Raw genomic sequence first — 24,867 nt, 5'->3', positions numbered from 1 at the left:
CTGGTGGATAGAGTAGCTGTGGTCCATGAGCAGCTGAGCCTTGGCTGTTTCCTTTTTGTCTGTCCTAGTCCGGTGTGCCTGGGACTCTTGGAAGAGCACTGGGGACAGCAACCTGGACACATCTTCAGCCTGGACACCTGCTGAGGTTTGGCTCTACCCAAGTTCAGATTTCGGCTGGTGCCTTCCCCTGAAGGAAATGGAGAACCTGGAAGTCAGTTAATCCAATGCAAACAAGCAGCTCTACTTTGACAGGGAATTCAGGAAACCTGGGGTTTCATTTTCAGGGAATTCTGAGGGTGTTCAGGCTGGGATCCACCTTCATGGTTTACTCTCCCTACTCCTAACTCAGCCTAGGAGCTACACACAGAGCCAGCTTGCCATTCAGGCCTTTCAGCACCCCATTCTGTGTTCCAGGAGCCCTGAGCCAGTCCTTGGGAGGTGCACGTCCCAGGGCCTCTGCCCTTCCAAGGTGACCACACCCAAGCAGGAGGATCAGCCCCTGAACACCAGGCAGCTCCCAGCTCCTAGGGTAATGTTGGCTGAAATGCTGACCAAGTGTGCAGGTCAGAAGCACATGGTTGAGGGTGCTTGTTCCACCCAGGCTGCTGGGGAGAAGAAAGGACCCAAGAGACAGTTGAGATTTCTCTTGCAGGGAAGTCTTGGGGTGGGGTGGGGGGGCGGGGTAAAGCAATAGGTGCTCATCACAGCTCACTTGAGAAAGGAAGGAGAGGATAAGCTAAACTCTCTACCACCCCTCCACATTCTCCCCAAGATGTCTCCAGAAGATTCACAAAAAGCCAGCATTGCTCACGTCTGGAGGGAAGGACTATGAGGACGATGGGGGAAGATTATTTTTTATTTACACACACACACACACACAGACACACACACACATTGATGGCTTCTAGAACATTCTTTGGTATTATCTCTTTGCAGAGGTAAATAAAATTAAAATGATTGGGGTTGGCGTTGTGGCGTAGGTTAATGCCCTGGCCTGAAGCGCTGGCATCCCATATGGGTGCCAGTTTGAGACCTGGCTGCTCCACTTCCCATCCAGCTCTCGGAAAGCAGTAGAAGATGGACCAAGTCCTTGGGTCCCTGCACCTGTGTGGAAGACCTGGAAGAAGCTCCTGGCTCCTGGCTTTGGACTGGCATAGTTCCAGCCATTGCAGCCAACTGGGAAGTGAATCATCAGATGGAAGACCTCTCTCTCCTCTCTGTGTAACTTTGACTTTCAAATAAATAAATCTTTAAAAAATTAAAATGATAAAACAATGTTTTTTAGAATATGGCACTGGTACCATTGCTGGGTCTTTGCTTTCTTTTTAAAAATTTCTATTTTCATTTTTATTTGAAAGGCAGAGAGAAAGAGAGAGACAAACAGACACGGAAAGATCTTTCATCCCCTGGTTACTCCCCAAATACTTAAAAACCAGAGCTGGGACAGGAGGAAGCCAGGAGGCTGGTGCTCAATCTAGATCTCCTGGGTGGGTGGTAGAGACCTAAGAATTAGGCCGCTGCTGCCACCTAGGGTGCATGTTAGCAGGAAGCTGGCTCAGAAGCACAGTAGCTGGGACTGGAATTCAGCATTCCGATATGGGGTGTGAGCATCTGACACCAGTGCCTCTCCTAGGGCAGACCCTTCTGAGGATGGCAGATGTCAACAAATGAATTCAGATGAGGTAAGCACATTTAAAAATACCTACTTACATTCTTTTGGCCAAAGCAAGCTTCAAGGCCAAGCTCACCATACATACTGCAGAGAATGGTGATCTCCGTTTGGGAGGTGAAGTGCATGTGTTTGCTGAAGACACAAAAGTGCACACAGAAGCTTTCTTTTTTAAAAATTTTATTTGAAAGGCAGAGAGATAGCCAAAAACAAAGAGACACAGAGAGATCTCCCATCTGCAAGTTTACTCCCCAAATGTCTGCAACAGTAAAGCTAGACCATGCTGAAGTTAGGATCAAGGAACCCAATTCAAGTCTCTCTCATAAGAGGCAGGAAGCCAAGGCCTTGAGCCCACCCTGGCGCGGAACCAAGTGTCTTAATCAGCATTTTAACTGCTAGGTCAAACACCCACTCCTCAACTCCCTTATTTAGGCATCAACTCACCAAATCCTAAGAAGAAAGGATTCTTCTTAACTTCTTTAATAACATTCACCATTCAGCTTTCAGGATCATCACTTAAAAATGCATAGCTGAGTTCATTGCTTTCCTTTAAACACTTCAATGACCTGCCATTCTCTAGATAAGTTAAACTGCCATGTGGTACTGTGACCACCTCCTCTTCTAGTCCTTTTCTTCTTTTTTTATTTGAAAGGCAGAGTTACAAACAGAGGGAGGGAGAAACGGAGAGAGATCTTCCATCTGCTGATTCACTTTCCAGTTGGCTGCAATGGACCAGGGCTAGGCCAGGTCAAAGCCAGGAGCCTGGAACTCCATCTAGGTTTCCCATATGGGTGGCAGGGGCTCAAGCACTTAGGCCATCTGCTGCTGCTTTCCTAGGCACATTAGCAGGGAGCTGAATTGTAAATGGAGCAGATAAGTCCCCTGCTTTACCTTCAGATAATAGGAAGTCTGGGAGAATTCGCATTATCGACACACACACAAGGGCACATTCCTGGTTTGAGTCTAGGGAATCCTCTAGAGCTAATGATTGACCAGAGAATTCATACCACGCTGGGTCATCAGAGCTTGTCAATCATTACTTCTCTGTACAGTTTGTAGTCTGAGTCTTCTCCCAGACATTAGAAAACATTTTCACCCTTATGCTACTGAATATACTATTAGTAGAAAAGATATTTCTCCAGTCTGAACTCTTCTATTTCCTAGCCAAGTGCTCATGAAGCTGCCTCAGGCATGGTGCAGGTAGACCCAGGCAGGGTCGTGGCAGTAGCAGAACTTGACAGTGTCTGTGAGGTGCTAGCTCTGTAAGCACATGGAATGCAAAAGCTGTGGGAGTCACGGCCATTTCCCATTGATATTTCGAAGGAAATCCAGGCAGAAATTTTCAACAATGCAGTTACTGCAGTCTCTCCAGATGCCTGGTGGAGCTTTGAGAGTGGAGCCATGGGAATGGAGTTGCAGCCAAGACTCCAGCAAGGTAGAGTGACGAGCAGCATGCCATGTCAGCCTGGGAAAACCATAGACATCCTCCAGAAGCTCATGAGAACAGCCACATGGCTGGGCAGCCCAAGGCCTTGGGGGAACATTCCTCCCCACAGGGTACACAAATGTCAGACTTTAGCTCTAAGATTAAAGTTTGTCCTGTTGGGTTTTGGTCTTGATGTGGACCAGTTACTTCTTTCTAATTCTCTATGTTCCTTTCAGGATGGGAAGTTTATACCACTCCTTCCCTACCATTGTACCTTGCAAGTTCATAATTTGTCTTTGATTTTGCAGTGCAGAGCATGGAAGTGTTTGTCTTGAGTTTGACTTCGGCTCTTCAATGTGTTCAAATTTGGGGACTACTGAGGATGGAATGATTATATTTTGCATTGTGAGAGAAATATGACCCTGAGGGGCCTAGGACAGAATGTTAAAGTCTGTCTGCGATCTGTACCCCAAAAGTTCCTGTGCTGGAGGTGTAGTCCCAGTGTGGTGATGTGGAACCCTTAAGTTAGGGCTTGGTGGGAGGATTGACAGCATCATCCTCGGAAGGCATCACTGCTGGTCTTGTGGACGAGTGAGTTCTCTGGACAGTGGGTTGTTAGAAAGCAAGGCCGCCCCCCGACTTGGCCCCTGGCTGTTTCTCCTTCTCCCCCTCTGCTATTTGTGAGGCAGTCAAGGAGACCTTCTCCAGAGGCCAAGAGATGCAATCACCCAATCTTTGGGATGTTCAGCTTCCAAAACTGAGTTTAACAAACCTCTTTCCTTTATAAAGCACCCAGCCTCAGGTATTTTGTTACAGAAGACAACAAAAGAATGCAGAACCTGACTCTTGGAAAGTATGAGTGATTGAGTTATTATTACTGTTGTTGTTTACTAAGTACTCTTAAGAAGAAGAGTCCTAGGCACTCAGACAACGTTTCCCTTCTTTTGCTCACTTAAGTCTTCTGGGAAGCTTCACCCTTCATCTCATCTCTGGGTGAAGCCTCCGGCATCTGTATCTGCCCCCTTGTCGTGGATCTGGTGTCCCAGAAGCACCAGGAACTGAGCCTGTTTATTCCTTGCCAGCACCACCTGCCCAGGCTGTTTCTGTGAGCTCCCCAACCCACAAGATGTTGGAGGCACCCACTCACCTTATCCTCCTTGACTATGTTTTCCCCAAAGACCAGCTTTGTAGTCTGGATTATAAACTGATTTTATTACTTGATTTTAAAAAGAGCAGATAGCACCAAAAACATGAGCCCCAGGAAACTGACACCTTTGGAGGTGCCTCCATTGTCTTCACAGTTCTGAATGAGGTCTGTAGATCTGCAGATGCTGCCCACTGGTGGAACATGAGATCTAGGACGGTGCCAGGTACATGGCAAATGCTCCATCAGTGATGGCTCCCTTCCTCTGATCATGAAAACCCAAGGTTTGGGTGACTTGGAGATGACGCTAAATCAACCCTTTCACAAACCGCTCTGTTTGGAAGTCCTGTCCCAGGCGAAATAGGGTGCCATGGCCTCTCATTTCTTTCCTAACCTCCAGTCATATGCTTGGCTCTCTCTCACTTTGTCTATCTGGATCTCTGTCTTTCTTTTGCCAATCATCCCTCCAATTCTTTCTCGTCTATGTTTTCTCCTTTTCACTCCACTTTTCCTTTCTTCCTCCCTCCCTACTTTATGTGCTTTTCCTCACTGGTTCAATCTTTCTCTGACTTATTTTCCTTTCCTTTTTCTGTTACTCTCATCTCTTCTCCGTTTCATTTCCTCTCTTTCTTCTTTCAGCATCTATCAGGGCAATGTTTTGTACTAATAACCAAAGGAAAACAAAAATCACACACATGCCCTTGCATGAAGAATTTTGTGTCCTCATAGGAAGCCTGAGGACTGAAAGGAAAAAAAAGGAAGAAAAGGAAGAATAAGAGAATCTGAAGTGGAGCCTCCTGGAAGTCTCAAGAGGCCCGGGCTTGCCCAGATGTCTTCCACTCCTTTTCTCGAAGCTTCGTCCGCTGAATTTTCCCTGTAATGTTTTTGGGCAGGTCCAAGACAAACTCTATCTGTAAAGAGAAATCAGTGTATGGTGGGCTATGCTGTAGGTAAGGGAAAGTTCTTGAGGCCCCAGGTGAGTGGGAATGGTGCCTGGAAAATTTCCAAGGAAGCCCCCTGTGCTATAAGAAGCTTCAGAAAGCATCCAAGGGCAAGGACAAGAAGAGAAGTGTTAGAGTGGACATAAAGGTCAGGGGCACTGGTCTCTGGTACACTCAGAGGGCAGCATGATGCATGCAGCATGGGACCACATTCAGATGCTGGGCTTAGACATTGGGCCCTCTGGCTGCCAGGCCCTCCTCTACCAACCACACATTTTGTGTTTACTGCAGCTCTTCATTGTCCCAGGAGATCATGTCAAGTAAATGACCTACACCATGTAACCACTTAGGTTTAGGTAAGTTCACTCTGAGGTAGGCACAATGACAAAACTGCCTAACAACACTGTTCTCAGTATGCATCCTATGATGCATGGCTGCGTATGTGGGGAATCAGTGCCAGCTGAGGTTTCAGGCATCTGCTGGGGAGCTTGGAGTATATCTCCCGCAGATAATGGGGGAGGGGTGGCTGTGGTATCAATTTTGGTTGCTTTTGGCTCACAAAGGTAAAGTTGAGTAGTTGCACCAAAGACTTTATGGCCTAAAATATTTACCATGTGGTCTCTGGTGGGGTGGAGACAGGTAGGAAGAAGCTACAGAGGAGACCTAGGTTTAATGCTAAGAAGGTAGGGACTCTGCTCATCATGAAGAAGGGAGAAGAGGCTGGACATGGTTACTGGAGGCAGGGGAGAAGTGGAAGGAGCCTGCTGCCTTTGGGATTTTAGGGACAAGATTGTGGAAACAGACACATCTACTGGGGAAGCTTGGACCCCTCCACATGATTTTCCAAAATATCCAGTTACAATTCAAAATTCATAACAAGACCCTCCCTCCCTCTCCCTTCCCTTCCCTTCTCCTTCCTTCCCTCTCTTCCCTTTCCCCTTCCCCCCTTCCTTTCCAGAGGTGATGATCTTCAGTCAGTCTCTAATTCACTTTTCATGAATCTCCTTCTCTGGGGTGTGCTTCTTAGGAAACCACCTAAGATCACCAGCCTGTGCTGGAGAAAAGGCCAAGTGGGCTCGAAGTTAACCTCTTGCTCCAGACTCAAAACTGCTTTTTCCTTTCCCAGGGGCAAGCTCCTGTCTTGTACCCAAAGCTAGCCAAGGAGTTCTCCAGCTATGTCAACCTCTATGCCTTAATCCTCTAGTGAGTGGAGATGGCTTAACAGAGGCAGAGTGGATTCTGTGCTTCCTTTCTGGTCAGAGTGTTTTGGCTTTGCTCTGGGGTGCCACCCCTCCTCAGGCCATGCCATGGATGTAGGACAGCCCTCTCTCTTCCATCTTTCCCACACTTTCTCCAAGGGTTACAGATGCCTGAGAGCTGGCCCTCAGCATGTTCCATTCTCCTGGTCATGCAGATTAGTTTAATGATGAGCACATGGCTTATATTGGTCCAGTGAGGAGCAAACCGAAAACTTTTGCTGGGGTCTTTGAGGAAAACATGCACTTTGCTACTGAAATGTGCTAGACCTCTAAATATGTATGTCTGAAGCTGCTAGAACAACAAAGGAAGACATTTCTTTCACTTGTAACTTAGAGTTGCATAGTCCTGGATTTTCCAGCAAGAACCCCGTGCTAGGAGGGGGAAAAATATAGAATCAGGGATTGACTAGAACTTATTCCCACTGGAGTATTTGACTTAATTCAGAGTAAGTCAAAGACTGAGATCACTTTTCAGGTATCAAGACAGCTTCAGGATCATCTTTTGGGGCTCTCTTGGTCATGGTTGGAAGAATCCTGGAATTAGAAGTCTCATACTCATCCTTAGGCAGAGATAGCAGGAGAACCCTCCTTTCTCCCCATGTTCAGAGGATGTGGGAGCCCGAGGGCCTTACCTTCCGGGGGTACTTGTATGGGGCTGTCACTGACTTCACATGCTCCTGCAGCTCCTTGGTGAGCTGGTTGTGGTCATGCGACCGGAACTGTGGGGCCAAGACCACAAATGCCTTCACCACCTACAGTGAGATTGAGTGAAGAGAGTCAAGAATGGATTGGAGGATAGAGGCATGTTCTGGAATGATGCAAATCACAGCCCACAACTCTACATTCCCTCAAGTGTACCTCCAGGTATTCAGGCCAAGGGTAAGGGAAACACTGAAGGTAAGACGACCACATTTCCAGCTCTATCTCTAGTGGCTTACTGGATGAGTAGCAGGACAACAGACTCAAGTCCAGCTTACCTCCTACACCAAGGACAATGGAGACCAATAGGGGAGGAAACAGGTACAAGGAGAGAAGAGAGGAAAATACAGACAAGTGATCATAACCCCAAGTGATTTCTTTAATGTCAGCTCACTCATCTGGAAAATGGGGATAACATTGTCATGGGAAATAAAATGAACTCAAACAGTGGGACTTAGCTCAGAGCTAGCCACACAAAGTATTCTGTGTCACTTGTTCAGTGGCTTCATGGCTTCCCCATGTGGTGTGTCCTGTCTCTGCTAGAGCTGTGATGCTTGCACCCAGGACATTGCACCCTGAAGAAATATCCTAGAACACTGCTCCACTCTTCACACCTTAACCATTGCCTGCGCGTACACTGAACTCCATTAGACTCCACCTGAGCCTGTTCCCATAACCTCAGCATTATAGAGTCATTTCTTCTTTGTCCTAATTGTCACTGCAAACTTTGTGGCTTGGGGTTGTATTCCTTGGTTCAAATTCCTCTCTATTTTCCTGGTCAGGAATCAGATTCTGACAAAAATACGACAGTAGAATGGAATACCTCTGGTTCCATAATAATAGCCTATCAGTGGCAATTACCACACCCTAGGCCTTTTTCCAGATACATTTAGTCCTCACAACTGCCCCTCATCTTACAGGATGAGGAAAGGGAAACTAAACAAGCAGTGCAAAGTCAGACAGCTGGTAAGTGCAGGGTCCAGAGCTAGAAGCAGGCTGTCCAGTGCCCAAGCCCATATTCCTAACCACCATACCACACCACCCGTGTCTTTCAGGTCTGTACCCTCCCAGTTTCTTATCACCTCTCCTCGGACGGGGTCTGGGCTGCTGACCACAGCTGTCTCCACCACAGCGGGGTGCTCCATCAGTGCGTTCTCCACCTCCGAGGGTCCAATCCGGTACCTACAGAAGAGCCTGACCTTCAGAGAAGACTGGACACTCAGCCTGTAGGTCATCCCCAAAATCAGCCAGAGAAAAGACCCAATGGACCCTTCCCAGGCCCCACACCAAGCTCACCCACTGGAGTTAATGATATCATCTGTTCGCCCCATGAAGTGGAAATACCCATCTGGATCCATGATTCCCCGGTCTCCCAGGATCCAGAAATCACCTCGAATGTTGGCTGCTGTCTTCTTGGGACTGCCCTGGTTTTCACAGAAAGCAGAGTCATTGCACCTGAAAAGCCTAGATGCCTAGCCCCAGGGCTGCCATGAACAGATGTGCAGGGTGTGCAGGCCACAATTTGAACAACTGTACATGGTGGATCTGCCCTGAACCTTCTGATCCTGGATACCAGGATACCTGTATATAAAAGGTTCTTCTTTGGTTCAGTTATTCTACCCAGGCCTCTCACCTATACCCCTGAGTGCAGTCTGATGGATATCATTGATTCATCTATGCTTTGGGCATCTTCTCCTATTGACTCCACTTTTCCTTCCAGGGACAGCCTCAGCACTTCTCACACTATGACACAACTCAAAGATATCAGATCTATCACACACTTCTCATGGCTCCCTTACCAGGTTTAGAAGTTCTAAAGCCATCCCAGCAAGCCCTAGCGCCCCCATCCAGTGTGTTTATTTCTACGGGGGGTGGGGGGGAGGCTTTTACTCAGCATTGGCCCTTGCTTATAAATAGCGAAAAGGCTTGAGGTTCATCCCAGGCCAGTGCATATTTACACATTACTCAGGTACAGGGATGTGGGCTCCAGCTGGATGTTCAGTTACTGGGCTGGAAGATGGCCCAGGACATTTTGAGCCCAAGTCCTTCAGTGAGGTTGAAGGGCGTTGAAAATCAGAGAGAACAGGAGGCTTTTCTGGGCCACACAGCCACTACAAATGGTAGAGCTGAGGCCATAAGCCAGATATCTTGACCATTAGCTTTGACTGCTCCAAGTCTGTTTCCTTGTCTGTCACATGGGGAGAATCCCATGCCTTAGATACCTCACTGATGTATGAAAGTAGAATGGGACAATGCATAGGACATGCTTGGAGGAGGGCACAGTGTTCCTCCCAGTTTTCCTCATTTGCATAATGGGAATGATAATTTAGATCTACAACAATTCTCTCACTTAACACACTTTTATGTGGCACAATTCTATGTGTTTCATAAATATCAGTAACTTTACAAACCCTTAACAATGCTACACAGCGTACAGATGAGCAAACTGAGGCATTCAGAGATCAATAACTTGCAAGACAAACACTAAGTTTGGAAGCAGTGTTTTGAAATCAAGCAAGATGTCACCAAAGACTTCCTAGGGTGGCTGGGAGGACTGACGTGTTTAATATATGTGGGGAGCGTCAGGACAGTGCTCACCTTGCAGAGTGCCTTCAATAAATGGAAATAGCCCTAGTATTGGATTTATCACTTAAATAATTGATCAACTGTCACGGAGATCAGAAGGCATGTGCTTGGCATTGTCGCTGCCCATTTCTCCACAGTTGTGGGTTTGAGTGAGGATGGTGCAGCCATCCTCACCTGTTAAGGGAGCTAGATGGACTGAGGGATGGTCTGTTTCTATCTTCTCCAGGTGTGAAGATAATGATGCATCCAACTGTATGGTGACATCTCCATGTAAAGTTCCTATCATGGTCCTAAAGAGATCAGTGGTTAAGAGCATGGGGACCATCCTTTGGGGAGAGGACAAGGCTGCCCTGGGCAAAGGCTACTCTCTATAGTTCAGGGGAAATAAGATTTCTGGCATGAAACAGAAGGCTCATTGTGTGCAGGGGATAATTTGAGAAAGCAAGTCTCCAAGTGCGGTCACAGCAGTAGGATAAGGATGGCAAAGGAGACTTTCCAGTCTTCTCCCTTGGAAAGGCACCCACTCTTGGGCACTGGATTCTCTGTCCTTAAACCTTAGATATCTCTTGGAAAGTTTATAACCTTGAGCTTCTCTCTTCCCAATTAGTGTCCCCAAACCCCACTGGGGAGCAGAGGAGAGAGGGAGCACGGGTTCCTTACCACATAGCCAGAGAAGATGCCTATGGGCTTGATGGGGTTGACTCTGATGCCTATGTCTCCTTCTTGGCCAGGGGGCAGAACGTTGCCTTCATCATCTACAACCTGGAGGAAGAAGCAGATAGGAAGAGTGATCCGTGCAATAGGAGAAGGCTTGAATGGCAGCATGAGAGAGCTGAGCTGGTCAAAGAGAAGACCCTCTTGCTCTGGAGGAGACTGGAAACAAGAATCAGAAACCAAGGGGAGCCCAGAGTTTTAAACTCAAATCTCTAACCTGCTAGCTTGGGATCATTTTGGTGAGGCTTCTTGTTGAGACTGGACTCGGTGAGTTTCTGGTTGTAGGAGCTCAGGAAAAACATGAGTCTCCCATTGTCTTTGAGATCCACCTCACCCATGGACTTGGAAACCAGATGGATCGAAACCCAGATTATGGTTCTGATACCTTACATGTTGACTGAGCTACTTAAGCTCTAAGCCTCAGTACTTGGTTCTGTAAAACAAATACTGACAGCTAATTTTGCAGGATTTTTATACAAATGAAATAAGATCCGACAAAAGCTTCTCAGTGAATAGTTATCACTATGATCAGGGTGGTAGGTAACTACATATAATGCTAGTGTAAAGTCATTAAATTTTAGATACATGGAACTGTACATACACACACACACACACACACACACAGCCATACATTCTAGTTTCTTCAGCCCATAGAATCAACGGATAAGAACAAAACTTTAGCTACAACATACTCATTGTTGGGGCTGGAGTTGTGGCGCAGCAGGTTAACGCCCTAGCCTGAAGCACCGGCATCCCATACGGGCACCGATTCTACTCTGGCTGATCCTCTTCCAACCCAGCTCTCTGCTATGGCCTGGGATAGCAGTAGAGGATGGCCCAAGTCCTTGGGCCCCTGCAGCTGTGTGGGAGACCCAGAGGAAGTTCCTGGCTCCTGGCTTCAGATTGGCATAGCTCTGGCCGTTGCGGCCAATTGGGGAGTGAACCATCAGATAGGAGACCTCTCTCTCGCTCTCTGCCTCTCCTCTCTCTGTAACTCTTTCAAATAAATATATAAATCTAAAAAAAAACCATACTGATTATTGTTGTGTTGTGTTTAGTAGTGAAAATGTGGATGTCATCATTGGGGCAATAGACAGTATAGTGGGGGGGGGGGGTGGAAAATCTACTATTATCCCAATTTTAGTATATGTGCTGCTGAGACTAGCACAGTCTACTATTATTTAGCCAACAAAAACCATGCTGCTGATCTGTATTAACTGACCCGGAAAGATGATTCCTCAGGACTGTTCATGATAAAAGCAAGTAACAACATGCAATGTCCAAATTCACTCCTAATTTTTCAGCATATGTATGACTGATTATATAGCTAGCTATATATTCACAGTGGCTCTCTCTGGATAATAAGAATATAAGTTATTTCCCCCCTTTCCTTTCTTCCTGTCCCACTTCCCTCCCCTCTTCCTCCCTTCCTTTCTCTTCTTTTCCTCCCCTCCTTCCTTTTAAAAATATTACTTTATTTACTTGCTCTTATTTTAACTCAGTGAACAATGCAGTAAATGAATTCTAAAACATTGGTGGCTTCCACATTGTTGCCCCCAGCAAACCTGCACATCATAAGGAGGACTGGCTGTTCCCAGGTAGCCAGGTTTGATTTTCATTGTGCTGGAAACTCTGCACGTGAGGCCCTGTGGGAGCAGCATAGAATAGACTCAGTGGGGCAGTTCCTGGCACTGTCCTGCAGGGGGCTCACATCTGTAGGCTCCCTCCCTCCCCTTCCCACCTCACAGCACCTGGTGGGCTCCCCTTTCCTGGAACACCAACCCTAGGGCCTTCACTAGGTTGTTCAGAAGGCAACCTGGCTGGGTGACTGCTCCCCAGTTAGTTCCCAGGGCAGAGGAACTGACAACTGCATGACAGAAATACAGCTGGGCAGGAGGACTAAGTTCTGGTGTTCTACATAGCACAGCAGGGAGACTACAGTCAGCCCCAATTTACTAAATATTTAAAAATGGCAAGAAGAAAGGATTTTGAATGGTCCCAAAACAATGAAGTGATAAATGTTTGAGATAAGCTCATCCACTGATTCACTCACTCCCCAAATGCTAGTAATGGCCTGAGCTGGGCTGGAGCAACCTGGGAGCCAGGCGCTCAATGCAGGACTCCCACATGGGTGGCAGGAACCCAGTCCTTTGAGCCACCACCTGCAGGGTTCACATTAGCAGGAAGCTAATACCAGAGCCAGGTATTGAGCCCAGGTCCTCTGATGTGGGACCGGAGGTGCCTTAGCCAGTGACTCACCTGCTAGGAGAAACATCTGCCCCAATTACCCTCATCCAGTCATTACACATGGAGTCCCTGTATTGAAATATCACACTTGCAACTCCCTAAATCCGTACAATTATTCAGTGTGAATTTAAAAATTTTAAAAACTCAGGGGAAATTACTAATCTGAAGTGTGTGAGGCCCAAGAGAAACGTCTTCAATTACTTCTCATGGTAGGGCCAGTTGTACATGAATTCTGAAAAGAACTCTCCTTGCAGAGATTCTGCTATCTGCACGTGTCCCCTCAGAGTGGCTGGCAGCCCTTCCAGCCACCTCAACTGCACAGTCCTCACCCAGACTTGCAAAGCCCTGCCTGGCCACATGCACATCACAGCACTGTCCCCAGCCCTCTGACCCAGCTCCCTGCTAATGTGCCTGGGAAAGCAGCAGAAGACAGCCAAAATGCTTGAACCCCTGCCTCCCATGTGGGAGACCCAGATGGAACTGTAGGGCTCCTGGCATCAGCCTAGTCCAGCCCCAGCCATTGCAGCCATTTGGGGAGAGAATCGGTGGATGTAAGACCTCTCTTTTCATGTCTCTCCCTCTTTCTTTAACTCTGCCTTTTGATTAATTAATTAAATCTTAAAAATTACCCTCACATTTATCAACTAAGTGAATGAGAAATAGTGGCTGAGAGTTTAATCATCAAAGGGACTTTCGACGCCCTCACAGCAGGTACCGTTTCTGTCTGGCCATAGAATTCTCGGATGTCCAATCCTGTCTGGGCCCTCCAGCTCCCCAGGGTGTCTGGCAGAAGGCTCTCTCCGCCGGTGAAGCAGTTCTTTAGGTGTGGGAACTTGTAACTGAAGGAGAGAGATCTGTGTTCTCCCTCAGCTTCCTCAGAGCCCCTGTCCACCCACACCCGGAGCTGGGTTCCGAGTGCTTGGGTGGTGGGGCAGGCGTCACGGAGCTCAGCGTGCCCAGAGGGCTAAGTAGGTACATGCTCATACACAGGAGGGAGGTAGGGGATGGGCATGGAGGATCCTACCAGCACCCCAAGCCGCATCACCTCGCGAGGTCCTGTTGTAGCAACATCCGGTAAATGAGTGGGGCACCCACCAGGCTGTTGATCGGGTAGCTGGACAGCACCTGGAGGAGAGAGTCCCTGAGTCACAGGTCACCAGGTCAGCCGGCAAGCTCACCAGTAGGCACAGAGGCTTCAGCCATGGGCTAGGAGTTACTCAAGTCTGGGCTGAAATCCTAGCTTGTCCACTCTGTTTCAGGCTAAAAGAGCCCCATAGCTTTTTTGCATCCTCAAAACACAAACAACATAAAAATTAACTACTAATCGAACAGTTCTCTATATCTTGTGCAGTTGTGTGGGTGCAGTCTGTTGAAATCTTTGCTTAGTATATACTAAGTTGATCTTCTGTATATAAAGATAATTGAAAATGAATCTTGATGAAGAGTGGGATAGGAGAGGGAGTGGGAGATGAGATGGCTGTGGGTAGGAGGGAGGTTATGGGGGGAAAAGCCACAACAATACAAAAGTTGCACTTTGTAAATTTACATGTATTAAATAAAAAAATTAATGTCTACCATGATAGATAGAAAAATGTCTACCTAGGGTTAATTTAGAACATTGTAGTCAAATCTTGGCTGTCATTTACTGCCAAAAGTGACTTGCTCTCATCAACACACCCCTAGGTGTGTATGAACCCCAAGTTCTCAAGGCAAGGAGATCAACCACTGTTGCCAATCAGCTATGTGATCCTGGTTAAGTCCCTTGACTTTCTAGAACCAGCTTTATAAAATATTTTTTCCAGTCCTATTGTCATAAAAATACTTTTGGGAGATAGTTCAGATAAAAAAAAAAAGTGCTTTGAAAAGTTAAAAGAGTTAAGCTTCCGCCTGAAATGGCGACACCTCATTATGAGCACTAGTTCGAATCCCAGCTGTTCCACTTATGATTCAGTTCCCTGATAATGCACCTGGGAGGGCAGTGGAGGATGGCCCAAGTGCTTGTGGGAGACCCAGATAGAGTTCCAGGCTACTGGCTTTTAACCTGGCCCAGCACTAGCTGTGGTGGTCATTTGGGGAGTGACCAGCAGATGCAAGATCTCTCTTCTCTCTCCCTGTCACTCTGCCTTTCAAATAAATAAATCTCTAATTAAAAAAGGAAAAGTTAAAAGCACTTGTAGACATTTCAAAATAAGTGCTACAAAAAGACCTGGTACTGAATAGTTAGTTGCCTTCCCCTGTGCTTTCTCATCTAAATCTCATCCTAATCTCATGCAGTATGTACAATTACCTGCACTTGTAGAAGGGGAAACTACCATCCAGAGAGGCAGAGAACTTGTGCAAAGTTACATAGCAGTGAGCAGCAGAACCGGCTTCACAGACTGCACTCAGACTGTTTTGTACAACCACCTCCTCTCCTAGTGCAGATTCACCTAGTGCAGAGCTCAACAGTGGGGCTGAAGTCAAATGTCTATAAAAATGATTAACATGAGGGCAGCATGTAACCATTTTCTCTGAGTGCACTTGAGGTACTGACAAAAGCTTTGCAAGTCATCCCTTATTCTTTATTGCCTTGCCTTATAGGAAGGTCATCTTGCAATTGCCTACTGATTCACTAAACTTCTCCTCGGTCTCCCCTAGTCTCTTTTTCTCCTCACATCTCCAACCTATATTTTCCAAATGGACTTTAGAATTTTGCATGTTTTTGTGTTGTGTTTATTTGTGGGAATTGACGAAACCCAGCTCAAATCCCGTTTGGAAGGAGGCAGAGTAGGAACGTATCTAACACAGAGAACGACATGCCTGACTCTTGGTGTTTGAAGCTGGCGTTCATGCCTTCCTTTGTCCCAGGTTGCAGGTGTGTGTTGCTGTTGCTGTCAAACAGAAGTCTGAGTGGAACACCAACCACAACAGAGGTTGGAGGCCTGGGAAGACAATGGCCTTACCCACCTGTTGTAATTAGAACCCAACATTACCATGTCTTTGCAAGCAAAATGAGGCCATTTTCCTTGCTTTGTTATTCTGGTGACATATTGCTGCAGTTTGTGAATTTTACTCAGTGACCCAGCCATCAGTTTTAGTATAAAAAGAAATTCTACTTCTTCTTCAGAATTCCTTCTGGGAAATAGCCCCAAACTGGAAATAACCCAAATGTTCATCAACAGAATAGGAAAAGAAGTCAGAATAGAATATTATGCAATAATATAAAGGAACAAACTTCTGACACGTGCAACAATGTGTACTAATCTCACAGTGCATATGTGGAGGGGAAGAAGCCACACACCAAAGATCACATGTTGTAAGGTTCCATTCAAAGAGCAAGAAGAGGCAAAATTAACCTATGGTGCTAGAAGTCCAATCAACAGTTAGCTTATGGGGTGTGGACACTGTCAAGGAAGGGATGTAAGCATCCTCCACCATCATGGAAATGTTTCCTGTCTCCATCTGGTGGTGGTAGCATGGGTATCTTGTAGAAACTGACGCTGTGTCCCCACCCCAGATTCTTATGTTGAAGTCCTTCTGTTGGAGGTGGAGTTTGGGGAGGTCATTAAACCAGGTGATGAGATGGAGGTGCACCAGTGATGGCACCAGTGTCCTTCTATGAAGAAGAATAGACACTCACATCCTCCCTAGTATGAGGACATACTGGGAAGGTGGCTGGCCACATGTGAGCCAGGAAAAGGGCCCTGACCAAGAACCTATAGTGCTGGCACTTTGTTCTTTGACTTCCAGCCCCCAAAGCTGTGAGAATTAGATGTCTGTTGGGTAAGCTACTTGGTCTGTGATATTTTATTGTAGCAGCCCAAAGTGACTAAGAGCATCAAACATCAGCAAATTATTTCCAAGCTGTATGCTTAGGAGGAAGGTGCTTACTGCACGTTCCTCTAGGTTGTGTGTTGCACAGCAAACAAGAAAGGAAATACGATGTATGCACACATACACATGGGAAGGAGAAGATATCACCACAATACTCCTCCCTCCTTTGTACATGTGGTCCACCATCATCTGATATCCAACATCAGAGGAAGAACCTGGTAAATATGTGTTGAGAAAATATCTGATGTACAGTATCTGTCTCTTAAGTAAACTCTTAAACTTTACCTCTAAATATATGTCTCTTTCCCTGAGCGATGAACTCTGTGAGGTCAGGGACCATTTGCATCTCACTTAGTGACCACTCATGTGATTGGGATTTAGCAAAAAATCAGATGAACTGGAATAAAATAAATGGGAGTGTGCAAACCTTGGGCTCACTCTGGATGCTCTCTTACCTTTAGAACGACAACAGGGTCAAACTTTGGCAGGAGATGGATAAACACACATGCTCCTAGAGCCCAGGGTTCCAGAAGTGAGGCCAGGATGTTCACTATCCATCCTGTGTCTGATATGGTCCATATTGTGTCAGAGGCTCGCAGGCCTGTCCAATTTCTGAGGAAACAGACAAAATCATGGATAGGCAGGTGAGGGTTGTACAGAGCCTGGGGACTGGGGGAGGGGTAGGTGTGGGTACAGACATACATGTATGTCTATCAGTATTTGTAGGAATGTATAAGTGTAAGTATGCAGGGGTAAGTCAAGTTCTATCCACACATCCTATATCAACAGGGGGTGGGTATTCATAAAGTGTGACCCCAGATGATGCGATAATTGGGTCTCATCCTCATCTTATCCCCAAAACTTAATAGTGACTGTCATACAGTAACCAGCAAGGGAAAGTTTACTAACAGAAGGCATCTATGTGAATCCTCTCCAGGTCCTGGTCCAGGTCCAGATGGTCTTTAGTGCAGCAGTTAAGAAACTGCTTGGGATTCCTTCATCCCATATTAGAGAGTCTGAGTGCGAATCCTAGCTTTTCTCCTGACTCCAGCGTCCTGCTAATGTGCATCCTGGGAACTACCAGGTAATGAGTTAAGTAGTTGAGTCTCTGCCACCCACATGGGAGATCTGAATTAAGTTCCTGACTCCTGGCTTTGCCCAGCCCAGGTTGTTGCAGACATTTGGGTAGTGAATCAGTGGATAGGAGATCTCTGTCCACCTGTCTCTCTCTGCCTTTCAGTAAATAAAAATTAAAATGTATTCTAAAAATTTAAAACTATTTCCCCATTTACTAATAAAATTAACATAGCATGTAGGATCAACTCAAAAAGATCTTAAAGATCCCCAGTTATTATTAAGTCATGATATCCTTAGCAGTATTCTCTTTTTATCCAGTTGGGGCTCATATGGCAGAATAAAATTCATAATTATGACATTTATGACCCAGAAATTCTGGTATATCTTAGTTCATCTATCTAAATATACTTTCCCATTCAATGATATTCCAAAATAATTTGAGAATTTGCTGTTAACAAACATGCCCTCTTGGAATGTGGGTGGCATCAAAGAAAAGTTGCCAGCAGCACAAAGGGCAAGATCAAGATTTGTCTAGGGAAAATGCATACAAACCTTGTTCCAGTCATTCGCCCAGCAGGCACCTGCCTCAAAGCCTGGAAGATACCTGGATGACCCTGTGTTACTTGGAACAGAAACATCCCACGGAAGGTCACTGGCTGCCCAGCCTTTGAAGTCATCACCCCCTCAGCTTCTTCTCCAGTTGTCTTTCTCAGGAGCACCAATGATAGCCCACCCAAAGAGAACACAATTTGAGCTCCTACACATCTTCCTGTCCCATCACACAGTTCTCCCTAGAGGGAAAGGGCTCGGCTTACTCAGCATCCATCTTGGCCTTGATGCCCAGGCTCGCATGGGAATGTTCCACCATCTTGGGAAGGCCACTGGTTCCACTGGTGAAGTAGATGGCAGCTGCCTCTTGGCTTCCAGTTTCCACACAGTGATGAGTGGTGGGCGCCTCTCTAATGGAGACAAAGACTTTCACCTTCTCATAACCATCCTGGAGGCCAGATGTCACAGTGACCCATCTTTCCCACAGGCCTCCGTGCTGACGAGGGCCAGTCAGATGACCCCTTCAAAAGGGAGGCTATTAAGTGATGAACATTGTGGGGTTCTGAGTCAGGCAGACTTTGGTTTGGAAACTACTCAGGTGTGGCAATTTGTTGACTGTGTAACTCTGAACTAGTTATCTAACTTGAGACTCACTTTCCATATACGTGAAATGGGATCATTAATATCCTTCTCAGTGAGTTATTCAGAAAGTTAACTCAACCCCAAAGGACTTGCTTAGCAAGAAAGCAACAACTGTCATCTAATTGTTGAGAGCCCCAGCTTGATGCCAGTGGCACGACGGGTAGTGTATACACTCAGCACTTTCTTGGCAACCTCTTCTATTCTACACAAGCCCCCACATAACCTCTTGGACATTTCTTCCAGTGTCCTGATTTTGAGTCTCCCAAAGCTGGGGTCACGTTCTTTATTTCTGTGATGATTATCTTACACACCACGATATTAGAAAGGAAAAGCTTACAGTGTCCTTAAGAGTTTCCAAAGGTATATGCCCCTCAAGAAGGGATTTCATACCTGTGACAGGGAGACTTATTCACCTAATTAGGCTCTTGACTTTTTCAGAGGTCAGGTGCTGATGGGTCAATGCTTGTCTCAGTGGACAATCTCAGTGGACAGCCCTAGGAGGCTTTCTATGAGCTCCTCAGAAGGTCCCCACAGACCCACTTACCCTGTGCAATAACTCTATAATAAACTTTTGTATTATCTTTTTTCTTGCTTATTTTACTCTGCTAGTTTCATACTCTGCTTCCTGGACCTCCCAAATAAAACACCTGCACATATATACATGCTTCAGTTTCCACTTTTTGAGTACTCACTGTAGCAATGACTTGAAGTTAAGCCATCCACTCCGGCTTTTCTCAGACACCAGTAGCTTAATTCTCAGAGAAGGGCAGTTAGGTGCCACGGTATCCACTTCATGGGCCACTTCCTCCCCAGCCACGATGGCCCTGGCTTCAGACGCCTGCAGTCTGTGGAGTATGTCTGCAGATTTCATCTGGATAGTCCCAGGCATGAAGACAAGGCCTAGGGAAGCCAGAGATTGAGAGAGAAGAGGAAGGCGGCATTGGCTTCTTTCCTAGAAAAGTAACAACCATGGGAAGCAAATAGGCAGATGAGAGTGGGGACCCATGGAGAGTGTCAAGAAGGAGAAGACAGAGTAGTGGGTTGTGATTGGAACTCAGCTCTCCCTGGGTTGTCAGAGCTACAAGGGACACTATTGAGACTAAAGGAAAAAAATTGGATCTCCTGATGTCAGTATCCACGCTACACTCCAGTAAACATCCTCGGCTGTCTTTCCATCACAATGGTCATGTTGTGTCAGGCACACAGAATGAGACACATCTCTGAGTTCTTCTTCCCCTCAGCCCTTGAGCTCTCAGCAGTCATCTTTCTCTCCATAGGGCTCTAAGTCCCTTCCGTTAGTTCAACTGCCTCTGGTGGCTCCCACATCCTGGCCACATTCACATCTTCCTCCACACCCTAGTCTCAATTCTCAGCCTACTGTCCCCAGCCTGGGAAGTCAGGGAGGAATTTTTGATGGAGCTGGGCAATATGCAAGGAGAGCTGAGAACAGAAGTTTTGGAATGAGGATGCTGCAGTCTCTTTCCTATGCCTCTTAGGACACTTCTCATTCCCTTATGTCAAGGTTGATGATTCTCAGATTTCTGTCTCCATCTCAGATTTTGTACCCTTAACTGCAACTTCTTACTTTCTATCCCTTCTTGAGTATCACATGTTGCCCCATGAATCACCATTACCAGATTGCTGGGAGCGGGTGTTTGGTCTGGCAGTCAACATATCCACACCTCACACTGGAGTACCCCGGTTCAATTCCTAGCCCTGACTCCAACTTCCCACCAACGCAGACAGAGGCAGTAGTGACGGCTCAAGTGATTGTGTTCTTGCCACCAACATGGGAGACCTGGCTTGAATTCCTAGCTCTTAAATCCCTGCTTAGCCTAGCCCAGCCCCAGCCATTGCAGGCATCTGGAGAGTGAACCAGCAGATTAGAGCTTGCTATCACTCTCTTAATAATTAGTAAAAGTATAAACATTTTCCAGATTGAACCTGTCACCTTTTCCCAACACACCCATATCTGTTTCTTTGCCTTCTCATTCTTTGCTCAGTAAGAATCCAGAACTCTGACCACGGACCACAAGGCCCTGCCAGTTTAGCACCTGTCCACCCCTACAGCCTCATTCTTTTGCCACTTTCTCCTTGCTGCCCGCACTTCAGGCACACGGACTTCCTTCTGCTTTCTCTTGTAATATCCAAGCTCCCTCCCCTTTGTCTTCACATGTGCTGCTCCTCTGGTTTGGCACAGGCCTCTCTGCCCCCACTCCTGGCCAGTCCTACTCATCTCCCAGATCTCAGCTCAAACATCACTTCCACTGAGATATCTGGGACTCTTAGATCAGTTGATTCAATCTCCTTTTACAGGAGGGATGGACAAACTTGTTTTCTATAAAAGGCCAAATAGTAAATATTGTAGGTTTTGTGGATTACTCTCACACCTACTCAAGTTTGCCATTATAGTACAAAAGTGGTTGCAGGTAAAAGGTAAGCAAATGGGCCTTGCTATGTTGCAATAAAATTTTGCTTTCAAAAACCAAGCTCTAGGCAATATTTGGCCTTCAGGTACTAGAGTGCCAACTTAAAAAAAACAATGGTTTCCTATAGAGTTGTCATGCCACTTAACAAATCTGTGAGTAAGCAATCATGTGTGCAATCAATAGGTTTCTGCAAAGGTCTCAAAGTCTCGTTTTGTTTAGCTTGTTTAGGCGCAACCTCTTGTTTGAGTGCTTGGTACAGAATTTGCTTCAGTAAAACGAAGAGGGTGACATCTGCACAGGAAGGGAGCGGTGGCTACAATTCCCTGCTTCAGTTTCTTTCACACTGGAGACAGTGGCCAGCCCAGCTCATCAACCACCAACCTGCTCGCATGCAGCCTAGGGTCACCAGCCACCACTCGGGGACGCGGGGCAGCACCACCACCACACGGTCCCCACGCTGCAGGCCGCAGGTCCCTGACAGCACGTTGGCTGCCTGCTGGCTGATCTTGCTCAGGTCTTGGAAGTTCCACGTCACCTCAGCACCGCTGCCATCCACCCACCACAGGGCCGGGTGGAGGGGCCGCTTGCCAGCCTGAAGGAAGAGAAGTCCCGCTGAGCGTGGTGTGCAGGTGCCCAGCAGGAGGAGGAAAGCCAAAACCCAGGGGTTGCCAAGCCAGTGCTTAGGAAGATTCTGATCTCAGACCCCCATATACTCTTGAGAAGTGTATTTATTTGGGTTACCTGAATTAAAATTTACCATGTTAGCAATCAAGACCAATGATTTTCAAAATTTAAGTTTTTAAAAGCAGCTATAATGTACCTGTTATACATTCCCATGAACAGAATTTCTAAATTAAAAAGAATGTATATTTTCTCAAACAAAAAATTAATAAGGAGAGTGGCATTATTTCTTATCTTCGCAAATTGGGTTCACTTATCTGCTTCTGCATTCACTCTGGTATGCTATCACTCAACATATACATTCTGGAAAATACCATTGTATACTTGTGAGAGAAGGAGAAGGAAAAGGTCAAGAGCCTTCTTGGAATGAATGAATGAATGAATGAATTCCCTCTCTCCCTTCCTCCCTCCCTCCTTCCTTCCTTTCTTCTATCATTTATGTGTCCATCTATCTATCTATTTACTGATTCCATTCTCTTTTATAAAACTTGCAATAAAATATGTATAACACAGAATTTACCACGTTAGCTACTTTTGACTATACGGTTCAATGATATTAAATAACTCACATTGTTGAATCACCATCTGCCTTGAAAACCTTTCTATCACCCATATTGGAAACTCTGTCCCCATTAAACACTCATTCTTCCTCCGCCCCTGGTAATCACTGTTCTATTTTCCTTTTCATGAATTTGACTCAGAAGCTGTCTCACGTAAGCAGAACCATACACTGTCCATTTGTGACAGGCTTACTTCACTTAGTGCAATGTCTTGAGGGTTCATCCACGTTGTAGCATGGGTCACAACCGCCTTCCTTTTTGAGACTGAATAATGATCTATTGAATGAGTAAACCACATTTGCTCACCTTTTTAACCTTGTGATGGAATTTGGGTTGTTTTGATCTTTGGCTGTTATGAATAAAACTATTATGAAAGCGAGTATACAAATATCTCTCTGAGACTCTATTTTTTATTCTCATTCCTACCCTATTCTGCCTTCACAGAAGATGAGCATTTTGTTCATAGCTCATTACAGAACCTGACACAAAAAAGTGCTCAATAGACATTCATTAAATGAATGAATGAATGAATGAATGAATGAACAGCCACTTCTTCTCCACCCATTACCTTCTCCATGCCAGCCCAGCGATCCACCACATCAGTAGCAAAGTTAAAGGTGGCAGGCACTTCCTGGCGGCCCCACTGAATGGATATCAGTTGCCTGGTATTAAGGTAGAGTGTGCGGCTGGACCTCTGGGTGCCCCAGAGGGTGCAAAGTCCCCGAAGCTTTGTCAACCAATGCATGATGAGGCCTGTGAAGGAACAAGGAGACATGGGTAAGTCCTCCTCGAACAGATTGCTCTACTTCTCATTAGTTACTTAGAGAAATTCATCCAACCTTCCAGGGTTCTTTCCAGGAATTAATCTGTTGTGGTTATGAGCGAATTGGCACTCAGTATCTATTTAAGTCTTCTGGTATGCCATTCTACAAAAGCACAACAGGATTTGGAACAAGTCTACAACCTAGATCCTACTCCCTAGCACCTTGCATAATTTTGTGAACATCCAATTCCACATGATAAATCTCTTTGTGCTTTGTGGTGAGAGGTAGATTAGATTACTGTTCTAACAATTTTCTCTCTTCTTATAGTAGGATTGTATGTTCCCACTCATTTTCATATAAATTCTGGACCACCTTTCCACCTTTCTTTGCCTTTGGCTTGCTCATAGAATATGTGCTGGTTAATGATATGTGAATAGAATGACCACACTCTTGTATTTCTGTCTCCTGCATGAAAACTGCATATCCCATATGGGTGCTGTGTCTTCTACCTGGGTTCTACGTGATAATACATATGGAGTTGCTAAGTTCAGCACAACCACTGATGACCCACAGGAGAAAAATATGTATGGTTAAAAGCTCAAAAGATGTTTGGGATGTGTGTTACTGTAGCAAATGCTGACCAATATGAGTAGCATCGGTTTTTCTTAATCGAATCTTGATTGATATATACTCAATGTTATGTACCTAGGACACAGAACATAACACAATTGTTTCAGAAATCATAGCTGTTGTAGTTAATGTTTCCATAGGCACTGCCTCCAGGAAAAGTATCTCGAACGTTGTGTAGGTTTGTCTTTGCATTCCATTATGTTTACTCTGATGAGGTTGCAGAATTAAAGGTTTAATGACCTTTGATTCAAGGAATTGTGCCAGCAGTTCAAATAACTGATTGGATTCTCGTCTACATTTGTACACAGAGCATCAGCCAGAATGTTCAAAGCCTCTGACACTTATGCTTTCTTTCCTATTCTAAAACTTAAAGAAGTGAAGATTTCCTTGTCAATTCCTAGGCAGAAATAGTCAATGGTTTTGCACCTGCTGGCTCCTCTCATTCTATGACTGGCCTCATCTCTTGAGAGAGGAGGTGACCACCCATTTAATGCTGTCTGAATTTTACTGTCCTTCTCCTAGCCAGTCTGGTCCCTTCTTTTTTGCTGTGCTAAAGGTGACTTTTCCTCTGTCCAGGGTTGCCTCCTTGCTAAGATCTGGCAAAATGCTCCCTAGGAATTGTGGCAACCCCTAGGAATTGTGAATTGCTTTCCGCTGGGCATATTCACTCTCTCAGCTAACCATGACTCCTAAAGATTGCCGAGTGTCATCATCATCATGAGGTATGACCCCAATCTGTCCATTCCATGCAATGGCACTCACCTGCCAAGTCCTTTCTGGAAGGATCTCTGGGGATAGCGTGGCTCACTCTCCTCTCGAACTCACAGTTCCAGAATCCCTGAAGCTTTGGAGTAGAGCACAGCTAGCCACACAGATGTCTCCACAATCCTTGCAGCCTTGGGGGGAAAAACACAGCTAATCATTAACAGTGGACAACGTCAGAACCCTGCTTGGGGTAACACTGGCCATCCTAGTTAAGTTCATGGGTTGCACAGACTCTTGGGGGCCAATTGAACTTGCTCTTTCAGCCCAGTGAG

The 24,867-nt window shown here is 45.9% G+C and overlaps 1 protein-coding gene across 3 annotated transcripts; it reads right to left on the bottom strand.

Annotated features, from left to right (window-relative positions):
• On the bottom strand, positions 1–24,721 carry LOC100342192 (acyl-coenzyme A synthetase ACSM2B, mitochondrial). Of its 3 annotated transcripts, none has more exons than XM_051847836.3 (14): positions 24,593–24,721; positions 23,005–23,189; positions 21,577–21,787; positions 19,459–19,666; positions 18,391–18,534; positions 16,954–17,110; positions 13,731–13,810; positions 13,401–13,524; positions 12,004–12,084; positions 10,385–10,486; positions 8,435–8,562; positions 8,221–8,320; positions 7,072–7,191; positions 1–187 (listed from the first exon to the last, which is right to left on the bottom strand). In XM_051847836.3, exons 2-14 carry the CDS (start codon positions 23,179–23,181, stop codon positions 164–166), a joined length of 1,656 nt encoding a protein of 551 aa, XP_051703796.1. In that variant the 5' UTR covers positions 23,182–23,189; positions 24,593–24,721; the 3' UTR covers positions 1–163. The 3 variants fall into 3 exon arrangements, with proteins under 3 accessions (XP_051703796.1, XP_069920890.1, XP_089177914.1); XM_070064789.2 differs by lacking the exon at positions 1–187 and adding an exon at positions 4,289–5,150; XM_089321788.1 differs by lacking the exons at positions 1–187; positions 21,577–21,787 and adding an exon at positions 4,289–5,150.
• Between the last annotated feature and the right edge of the window lie 146 nt (positions 24,722–24,867).

The sequence above is a fragment of the Oryctolagus cuniculus genome, chromosome 19 (genome assembly GCF_051225735.1).
Source record: "Oryctolagus cuniculus isolate XC-2025 breed Fujian yellow rabbit chromosome 19, ASM5122573v1, whole genome shotgun sequence".
Lineage (NCBI taxonomy): Eukaryota > Metazoa > Chordata > Mammalia > Lagomorpha > Leporidae > Oryctolagus > Oryctolagus cuniculus.
Note: the sequence above shows the minus strand (reverse complement) of the source record. Positions and strands in the feature narration are given on the sequence as shown.